At 37.9% G+C, this 10,986-nt stretch overlaps 1 protein-coding gene across 1 annotated transcript in view; it reads right to left on the bottom strand.

Annotated features, from left to right (window-relative positions):
* Positions 1–1,355: 1,355 nt before the first annotated feature.
* PSMC6 (proteasome (prosome, macropain) 26S subunit, ATPase, 6) overlaps positions 1,356–10,986 on the bottom strand; it is a 25,202-nt gene continuing 15,571 nt past the window's right edge. Inside the window, exons 13-14 of the mRNA XM_010834578.1 lie at positions 5,790–5,861; positions 1,356–2,218 (exon numbers count right to left, since the gene is read on the bottom strand). Coding sequence (XP_010832880.1) covers positions 2,100–2,218; positions 5,790–5,861 — 191 coding nt within the window. The 3' untranslated portion in view covers positions 1,356–2,099. The remainder of the gene's footprint in view (positions 2,219–5,789; positions 5,862–10,986) is intronic.

The following is a 10,986-nucleotide window of genomic DNA, read 5'->3' as shown; positions in this document are numbered from 1 at the left end:
TGGGGCTGCCGCAGGAGGGAGAAGGAAGGACTGTCCTGGGAAAGGCAGTGGGATAATCTGAAACGACAATGCCCTTTCTGGAATCAACGCAAATCCCTACTTTGGTGTAAGAACCGGGAAGACATCCTAGCCACCATAAACTGGCATACGAAAGGAAACTATAGTCTTCTCCTCTATTGAGAATCCTGCGCAATCTGTGGTGAGGTTATAACCAAAAAAGTAATGAAGAGTTCACCTGAAAATTATGTAATGCTACACAGAGAATGAAACACTATCACTTTTAAGCAAATCGAAACGGTGTACTTTTAACAATACTTGGGAATACGACAATTGGAAACTATCAAGAAAAAATCTTAAATAAGAAAAATTGATAGCTCACTAATTTGTACATAATACTGAAGGTCTCTTTAATTTTAAGATTAGACTTCAACGTTTTAGTAAACTATAAACTACATGGCTTTCGATATCTTTTTAAAAGGAGTTTGAATCAGTTAATACTATATTGTTTATAAAGTTCAGGTATATAACACTTTCTCTGGGCCTAGGGAGATAATGGTATCTTTTTTGTTTTTTAAACAGATGAAAATTAAGAAAATTAGTGGAAGAACCCACACTTAAAACATTCAAGATTTGTACACCAAACTTACTCTTTTAAAAACTCCACCCCCCCCCCACTAAAGTAAAAAAGTGAGAAAATCATTCAATAACTGAACTGCGAATTACAATGGAAAGAATAAAAAAGAGCACATTGATATCTGACCGAAACCTGACATCCTATTACTTTTTATAGTCATATTTATGAAACACGCTAAATATATACAGAAATAGAACTGTTTAATTTTGAGTATTAAATGGCTAGTTTGAGGGCTCCATTTTCTTTATCACTATCTATAAACAGTTCTCTTTTAGTTATAAAAAGGTACATATTACTCTGCTAGCAAGTTTTTTATTAGAAGAATGATTTTATACTTACCTGAGTCATACTCACTTCTTCAGTGTTTACTAAACTGAAGACAGTTTCTTTTTTTTAACTGCACCTTTAATAACATAATCTTAATTGATGCCCAATGATGATTTCCTATTGTAATTTGTTAAAGCTTTAATTGCCACATAATATGAGAAAGAATTGTGTATAGGTAACAGAACTTTTGTTTTGAACACTTCTGACATCAACATCCCCTACATCAGACACTCTGAGCCTGGTATCCATAGATACCTATGGAGTCCATGGGTGAGCTTGGGAAATAATACATCTTGTAAGTTTTAATATATGCAAAATTGTGTGTACCTATGTGTAAATTTTTCTGAGAAGAGTGTACAAACCTCCTCAAAAGGAAATTATCATCTTACAAAAATCAAGAAAACCAAGTCACATTTAATAGCAAACATTACTTTTAATCATAATCTTAAAAAAAAGGTATGGATGTGCATGTACTATATCAATCAACTATCATACAGCCTAATCATAGTAGGCAAAGAAATAAATACTTTCTGGAAGGAGGGATATACAGATATAGACTCTCTCTCTCACACACACACATACACACCTATGTTACATGTAATAAAATGGTCTTGAACACTGAGTGTAGGTACTGTTTTAAAGTTCAAAAATCTACAATCTAAATACAACTTCATCTTGGTTATTAGTTTATTATACTTACTAAAGAACCTAATAGACCATTGTAAATGTAGTCTTATAAAAGACAAGAATATTTGTAGGAGAACTAAATTAAACAGATTTTATTAAACTTTTTAGGATGAGGAAAACAAGTGATATAAAATAAGTCATAAGAAATGCTCCCTGGTACTACTATGTCAAACCATTTTCAAGGTTTTACAAAATACTCACACAGCAAATACAAAAAGCTTCAACATACTCTTCTGACTTCTGCTGCAATAAATGCAACATTAACAAACATACAAATTTCCTCTGTACTTCTTAAAAGCAGAATTACTGAATTACTAATTTTTACAATGTTATTCATACACATTTTTATTCATATGCTATTAATGAGATCATTGCCAATACATTATTTTCCTTAACTTTTTTAAAATTAAGCCAGTAGATGTCATGCAGCCATCAAAAACCTTACAGTAAATTAAACAGGTTTGTAGTCCAATTTAGACTCTAGCTTCTTAGAATCAGCCACTTTCCTGACTGCTTTCATGAAGTCTTCCTGTACTACAAAATCATGATCGGCACGAATTGCAAACATACCTGTGGAGAATAAAACAACATGACTGCTATATTTAATATGTGATTATTTATTATAAAATAATGAAGCTATATTTAATATGTGATTATTTATTATAAAATAACGAAGAAGGGTAAGTGAAATGGGTGAAGGTGGTCAAAAGGTACAAACTTCCACTTAAAAAAGTAAGTCCTGGAGATGTACAGCATGGTAACTATACTTATTAACACTGCATTTTATATTTGAAAGTTGCTAACAGTAGATCACAAGAAAAATATTTTTCTATGTGTGATGACAGAATGTTAACTAGACTTTCTGTGGTGGTCATTCATAATATATACAAATAATCATTATGTTGTACACATGAGACTAAATGTTAATTTAGTTTATATATCAATTAAACCTATATCTCAATTTAAAAACCTTTAAAAGAAAAGTAAATAATGTAATATTATTCTATGGAATAAATGTGAAGGAACCCAGAGGTACTACTTCTCAGCAAGCAGTTCCAATTTGTTAAAAACCACTATCATTGTTCAACTAATTTCCATAGCTATAGTGAGCATTATTTTCCAAACCAAAAATTAGGAAACAATGAGAAAATTATCTGGATACTTAACTCCAGCTCACATAGTCCCTGTATCCAATGGCATCTTGAAAAAACAAAAGTGAAAGTAAAAGAGAAGTCACTCAGTCGTGTCCGACTCTTTGCAACCCCATGGACTGTAGCCTACCAGGCTCCTCCGTCCATGGGATTCTCCAGGCAAGAGTACTGGAGTGGGGTGCCATTTCCTTCTTCAGGGGATCTTCCCAACCCAGGGATAGAACCCAGGTCTCCTGCATTGCAGACAGATGCTTTACCGTCTGAGTCACCAGTCAGCCAGTGAACAAAACCCAACTATCAACAATACATACATACACATTTTAGGCAGCTCTTTCCTAACTCTACATGCAGCAATCCCCTGGAAGGAGGAAGCACATGTATGGTTTGCTGCTGCTACTAAGTCGAGTCGGTCGTGTCCGACTGTGCGACCCCAAAGACGGCAGCCCACCAGGCTCCTCTATCCCTGGGATTCTCTAGGCAAGAACACTGGAGTGGGTTGCCATTTCCTTCTCCAATGCATGAAAGTGAAAAGTAAAAGGGAAGTAGCTCAGTCGTGTCCGACTCTTTGTGACCCCGTGGACTGCAGCCTACCAGGCTCCTCTGTCCATGGGATTTTCCAGGCAAGAGTACTGGAGTGGGTTGCCATTGCCTTCTCCCATCTATGGTTTGGGAAAACACAAAACAACTCCAGTAATTTTGATATCTTTTCCTTGTTAATAATCAAAAACTTAGAGAATAAGAATTAAAGTCAATAGTGGGCTTTAACAAAAGCCAATGGCATATTCATATAAGAAAATTTACCTTTTTCATGTACAAATTGATAATATGACTTTCACAATTCAAATACCACAATTCAATTTTTGCTTTCAAATTTTGACACGTTACTTATCAAATACTACTTGACAAGGAGGTAAAGGTTTGTATGTGTTTTTAAAAAACGTTAATTGTGTCATAGATGTAGGTCCCAGATTTTTAGACAAACCTAATTTCATAATAAGTTAAAACTGGTAAAATAATCTACTAAATAAATGAATCCTACTACTATTTTCACTGAGAATCTGCTTATACTGAATTTTCACTAACATTAAATGACTGGATTGCAATAGAAAATTTCAAGGGTTGCTTCCTGTCTTCCCTTTTAAGATTTCTATATAAGAAATCTTGGCAATAGTTATTCGGTGCTATCCTCAGAAATTAGGTGAATGGAAATGACTAGTTTTTTTAATAGTGAAGTTTTAAAACCTGTTTAGAAGGCTGTAATTTAATTAGGCAAGCTATTTTTCCAAACCCTGTGCATATTACTGTTTCCAAATAATTTTTAGTGAATGAGTGAATCTGAGATACATTCTCAAAAAGAAAGATAATCTCAGGATCTGAATGGAAAAAGACAACTATAATTGAATTAAATATAGTTTAACTCACAGAAAGATATGTTAACAAAAAAAATTTGAAGCTGAATAAAAAGAAAACCAAAGAAATTCAGTTTGTCTCCATATGAGAAGCATAAAAAGCTTAAATTTTAATCCACACACAAGTTACAGTTCTTTATTGGGAAACAGCTAAAAATAAACTTTAAAAAATGTGGGGGAAAGAATATAACTTAATGGTATCAGCTTTTAAGATTATGATACTGCTTTTGTTTGGATTTCAGTTTCACCAAAATAATCTTCCAATAATTTGGTCCAATGTAGATTCTGAAAGGAGAATGAATCATAATTTAAGTTGTGGGCTTCCCTGGTGGCTCAGTTGGTAAAGTATCTGCCTGCAATGTGGGAGACTCAGGTTCGATCCCTGTGTTGGGAAGATACCCTGGAGAAGGAAATGGCAACCCACTCTAGTACTCTGGCCTGGAAAATTCCATAGACGGAGGAGCCTGGTAGGCTAGAGTCCATGGGGTTCCAAAGAGTCTGACATGACTGAGCGACTTCACTTTTGGTTTGCTTTTAGTGTAGGTTACTGAGTTTACCTCAATATTTTGGCTTATTAGTAAGTCTTTGTGAGCATGATTAACTGTGACTTCTACTCAGAGTTTCTGGACCTGCAGATTTTGATCTAGATACTAATTCACAGTATACCCGAAGATACTCCTATGGAGAAGCATGTCTGAGCAGCCTCCTTAAACACTGGTGAATTTACAAGAAACGTAAAAATAAGGCTAAAGGTAAAATGAAAACAAAAGGAAATCACATATTGTAATACTTAAAAACTGTTCATATGCAACCTATGAAAGTCTAAAATATACTGTAGATATTAATTTTAATTAAAAATTTTGTGTGGAGGACAAATCTAAGTGACTCTATAGGGTTTTAAAGCCACTTGGTACCAGAAATAAAAATCACACAATTCACAGAGAAAATCATACTAAAAAACTACTACATTTCCACAAACTGCATGAACACAAAACTCATAAATCCAGCTTTGAAACTGAACTACTGGCTGACCAGTGTCAGAAGGCCTGTCAACCATTTTGCAGTGGATGGAGTGACCCCCAGTGCTGGCCCGGCTGAGTTTCTGCAGGCGTGGCAGTTCTGAACGGTCTCAGACTTACTCCAGGGGGACAGCATGCTATCACATGCATGTTTTTCCATACCCTACCCAGAGGCATCTGTAAGTGCCAAGAAGTTAACCTTCCCAAGGGGATCTCATCCCATGGAGGAATAGAGGATAAGAGCTGGTAAATAAATGCTCTGGTCTCCCGTATTTCAGCCAGACAATCCTGGAAAGAATTCTGTATGTTTCTCTGAAGCTTCATCAGAATCAAACACCTCCTGCCTACAACAGTTACTTTAGCGATGTACCCTTGTAACAGCCTTCCCTCTTCGCATCTCACTTGCCCTGTTCTCTCCTACTTCTTGGAATCAATTCCCAGAAAATAACAAGCACTCAAAACCTTGCAAAGTCCAGGCTCTGCATCTGGACAAACACAAGCACATTTTTAGTAAATTAAACAAATCAAAATCAAGAGTAAAAACTGTACTTTAAAGCCTTACCTGCTTCAGTACAAACATTTCTTAGGTCTGCTCCATTAAAGCCATCTGAAAGCTTCACAATTGCTTCATAATCTGTTTAAGAAAAATACTGGAAATTAGTTGTAAAAAAAAATAGTTACAGTAGACCTTTACTTGATTTATGACCATATAGAAAATTTAACTTAAGAGCTTGCTTTGAAATAAGTCAGCTAGGCAACATCTGTGTCAATATTCCACAATATCAACAACTAAAAGCAATACTTCTGTTAAGTAAACCAGCACCAAGCAGAAATAAACGTACTTCTAAAACTCTAAAACCAAGAAACAATCAAGATCTGAAAGCATCTTAACCTGTTTGTACACAGAGACACAATTAAACACATGTGAACTTCACGTATCTGTCAAGTTATGACTCTAGAACTGTAACCAAGTATCTAATTTGAACAAATTCAGAACATTCAAAACCAACTGTAACCACAATGGAATTGAATCATTAAAATAAATACAAACTACACCAAAAATAAGTCATCAGACATCATTTTACCACACACAATTTTAAATGCTAGCATGACTATTGGCTACATTTTCTGGTTTCTGTGAAAGCTACAAGTGGTGAGATCTATGATATCAGTAATAGCTACATGACCTTTCTGTCCATATGAGACTTGAAGAGCTGCTGATTAGGGTAAGCAATTATAGACTTGATGAAGGATAGGAAGAAAAGAGGCAACAAAGGCTACTACAATGTGAAAATCTGTGATAAGACATCCTTGTCAGGCAATCTAGAATACGTGAATCTCTATTTGAAATCACATAGACAATTCATCAATTAGTCTTCACTTATCTCTCTCTCCTAGATCATTATCATCAGCAAAAAAAAAAAAAAAAAAAGTGTTGTAAATTCCTCCATCTTAAAGAAAACTCCCCCAGTTCCTATTCTCCATTTCTGCTGCACCTCCGTGTCTTCTCCCCTTTGCTAAAGAAGTCCTAAAAGAAGTGTCTAAACTCAATGCCTCATGTCCTCATCTCTCTGACATCCATCTGCATAAGGCTCTCACTCCAATTTCTTTTCTTGAGATCACCAATGATCCTCACCTAGTAAATCAATCTCAGAACTCTTCTTATCAGGCCCACTGTCAGCATTTGACAGGAAATTAGTCCCTCCTTAAAATAATTTCTTCATTTATCTTCCAGGATACCACCAGCTCCTGGTTAATTCCTACCTCTGTGACTATCCTTTCTCAGTCTCCTTTGATGGTTTTTCCTCTCAACTTCTTAATGCTGCAATTAGCTCAGTTTTTAAAACCCTTCTCTATCCATGGTCACTTCCTTAGAACCATTTTTATGCTGACATTACCCATATTTCTGGCTCCAGCACAGACCTCTCCAATGAACTACTGATGCACCAAGAATTACTAATCAACATCTTTATTTGGCTATCTAACTGGCATCTCAGATTAAATACTGCCAGAATAAAATTCTTCATTCTCCCTCTAAAACTTAATCTTTCCCGTCTTACCTCAAATTTAATTGATGGCAATTCCATTTGTCCAGTTGCATGAATCAAAAACCTATGTCATTCCTGGTTCTTCTCTTTAGCTCACACTCTACATCTGATTCATTAGCAAGTCCTATGACCTCTATCTTAAAAATATGTCCAGAATCACATTAGTACAAAAGATGCTGCTGCCTCCTTAAACCAAGCCACCATCATCTTTTGCCTGCATTACTGAAATAACGTTATTGATCCTCTTGTTTATATCCTTGTCCCTCTAGTTGTAGCCAGAATGATCTTAATTAAGGTAAGTGAAATTTGAAAAATTTACAAATGATATAATGCCTGGAATTTAAAAAGCCAAAGGGAAATTAAGAGGTAGAAGAGATTACAGATGAAACAAGATTGGCCAAGAGTTAATTACTGAAGCTGGGGAATTAATACTTGATAAGATTATACTCATCTCTACTTTTATGTATTTCTAATTTTCTGCAACAGAAGGTTAAATAATAAAAAGGTCATTTTATTCCTCTGCTCACAATCCTCCAATGGTATCCATACCACTAAAAACAAAAGCCAGAGTTCCTACTCAGTGGCCTCAGTAAGGCTTTACACAATCTGATTCCCATTACTTCTATGATTTATTTCACTTGCTGCTGCTGCAAAGTCACTTCAGTTGTGTCTAACTCTTTGCAACCCTAAGGACTGTAGCCCCCCAGGCTCCTCTGTCTATGGGATTTCCCAGGCAAGAACACTGGAGTGCGTTGCCATGCCCTTCTCCAGGGGAATCTCCGCAACCCAGGGATCAAACCCACCTCTCCTGCATAGTAGGCAGATTCTTACTGCTGAGCCACCAGGGAAGCCCACTTCACTTGCTACTGTCCCACTGACTCTGCCACAGACACTCTGATCTCAATGCTGGCCCAGGAATGCATCTACTTCAAGGTCTTCTTACTTGATGATCCTTCTGCATGATCTTTCCCCAAATATTCTTCTAGGTCACTACTTAAAAATCACTTTGGTAAGGCCTTCCCTATGCTTCCCCCTCCCTACCTCCATTCAAAACTGTATACATGTTCATACCTGCTCCTGACATTACCTATTCCCCTTTTCTTGCTTTATTTTTCTCCATACTACTTATCATCATCCAGTAACTATTTATTAGGCAAGTCAAGATGGCAGAGTAGAAGGACGTACGCTCATCTTCTGCAAGAACTCCAAAATTACAACTCACTGCTGAACAACTGTTGACAGGAGAATGCTGGTTTCCACCAAAAAGACACCCCACGTCCAAGGGCAAAGGAGAAGCCCCAGCAAGACGGTAGGAGGGGCAAAACTGCGTTTAGAATCAAATCGCATACAACCAGAGACGCTTGGAGGGCTCAAACATACCTTGTATGCACCAGGACCCAGAGACCCCACAGAGATTGAGCCAGAACAGTGTCTGTGCGTCTCCTGTGGAGGTACAGGTCAGCAGTGGCCTGCCACAGAGACAGGGGCTCTGAGTGCAGCAGATCTGGGTATGGCATAAGCCTTCTTGGAGGAGGTCACCATTAACCCCACTATAAAGCCGCCAGAACTTACACACAACTGGGGAAACAGACTCTTGGAGGGCACAAACAAAACCTTGTGCGCACCAGGACCCAGGACAAAGGAGCAGTGACCCAACAAGAAACTGCCCCAGACTTGCCCACGAGTGTCCAGGAGTCTCTGGCAGAGGCATGGGTCGGCGGTGGCTGCTGTGGGGTCGGGGACACTGAGTGCAGCAGAGCGTGCACAGGACCTTTTGAAGGAGGTCACCACCACCTTCATTACCTCCACTATAGTGTGGCCAGCCAGCAGGGAGGGAACACAGCCCATCAACAGAAAATTGGATTAAAAATTTACTGAGCATTGTCCCAGGGCTTGTTCCACCCATCAGAACAAGAACCAGTTTCCCCCTCAGTCAGTCTCTGCCATCAGGAAGTTTCCATAAGCCTTTGTCCTTATCCAGCAGAGCGCAACAGAATGAAAACCACAATCACAGAAAACTAATCAAACTGATCTGGACCACAGCCTTGTCTAAATCAAAGAACTATGACACATGAGTGTACCGGCCACCTAAGATGGACGGGTCATGGTGGAGAGTTCTGACAAAACATGGTCCACTGGAGAAGGGAACCCCATGAACAGTATGAAAAGGCAAAAGGATAGGACACTGAAAGATGAACTCCCCAGGTCGGTAGGTACCCAATATGCTACTGGAGATCAGTGGAGAAATAACTCCAGAAAGAATGAAGAGACGGAGCCAAAACAAAAACAACACACCCAGTTGTGGATGTGATTGATGATGGAAGTCAAGTCTGAAAGTGTAAAGAGCAATACTGCATAGGAACCTGGAATGTTAGGTCTACGAATCAAGGCAAATTGGAAGTGGTCAAACAGGAGATGGCAAAAGTGAATATCAACATTTTAGGAATCAGTGATCTAAAATGGACTGGAATGGGTGAATTTAACTCAGATGACCATTATATCTACTGCTGTGGGCAGGAATCCCTTAGAAGAAATGGAGTAGCCCTCATGGTCAACCAAAAAGTGCAAAATGCAGTACTTGGGTGCAATCTCAAAGACGACAGAATGATCTCTTTTATCACAGTAATTCAAGTCTCTGCCCCGACCAATGCTGCTGAAGAAGCTGAAGTTGACCGGTTCTATGAAGACCTACAAGACCTTCTAGAACTAACATCAAAAAAGATGTCCTTTTCATTTTAGGGGACTGAAAAGCAAAAGTAGGAAGTCAAGAGATACCTGGAATAATAGGCCAATTTGGCTTTGGAGTACAAAATGAAGCAGGTCAAAGGCTAACAGAGTTTTGCCAAGAGAAAACACTGGTCTTAGAAAACACCCTCTTTCAAAAACACAAGAGAAGACTTTACACATGGACATCACCAGATGGTCAATACCAAAATCAGATTGATTATATTCTTTGCAGCAAAAGATGGAGAAGCTCTATACAGTCGGCAAAAACAAGACCAGGAGCTGACTGTGGCCCAGGTCATGAACTGCTTATTGCCAAATTCAGACTTAAATTGAAGAAAGTAGAGAAAAACACCAGGCCATTCAGGTATGATCTAAATCAAATCCCTTACAAATATACAGTGGAAGTGACAAATAGATTTAAGGGATTATATCTGATAGAGTACCTGAAGAACTATGGACGGAGGTTCGTGACATTGTACAGGAGGCAGAGATCAGGACCATCCCCAAGAAAAAGAAATGCAAAAAGGCAAAATGGTTGTCTCAGAAGACCTTACAAATAGCTGAGAAAAGAAGAAAAGCTAAAGGCAAAGGAGAAAAGGAAAGATACACCCATTTGAATCCAGAGTTCCAAAGAAAAGCAAGGAGAGGTAAGAAAGGCTTCTTCAGTGATCAATGCAAAGAAATAGAGGAAAACAATACAATCAGAAATACTAGAGATCTCTTCAAGAAAATTAGATACCAAGAGAACATTTTCATGCAAAGATGAGCACAATAAAGGACAGAAATGGTATGGAACTAACAGAAGCAAAAGATACTAAGAGGAGGAGGCAAGAATACACAGAAGAACTATACAAAAAAGACCTTCATGACCCAGATAACCACGATGGTGTGATCACTCACTTAGAGCCAGACATCCTAGAATGCAAAGTCAAGTGGGCCTTAGAAAGCATCACTATGAACAAAGCTAGTGGAGGTGATGGAATT

Source organism: Bison bison, unplaced genomic scaffold (assembly GCF_000754665.1).
Source record: "Bison bison bison isolate TAMUID 2011002044 unplaced genomic scaffold, Bison_UMD1.0 scf7180017864034, whole genome shotgun sequence".
NCBI classification, from domain to species: Eukaryota; Metazoa; Chordata; class Mammalia; order Artiodactyla; family Bovidae; genus Bison; species Bison bison.
Note: the sequence above shows the minus strand (reverse complement) of the source record. Positions and strands in the feature narration are given on the sequence as shown.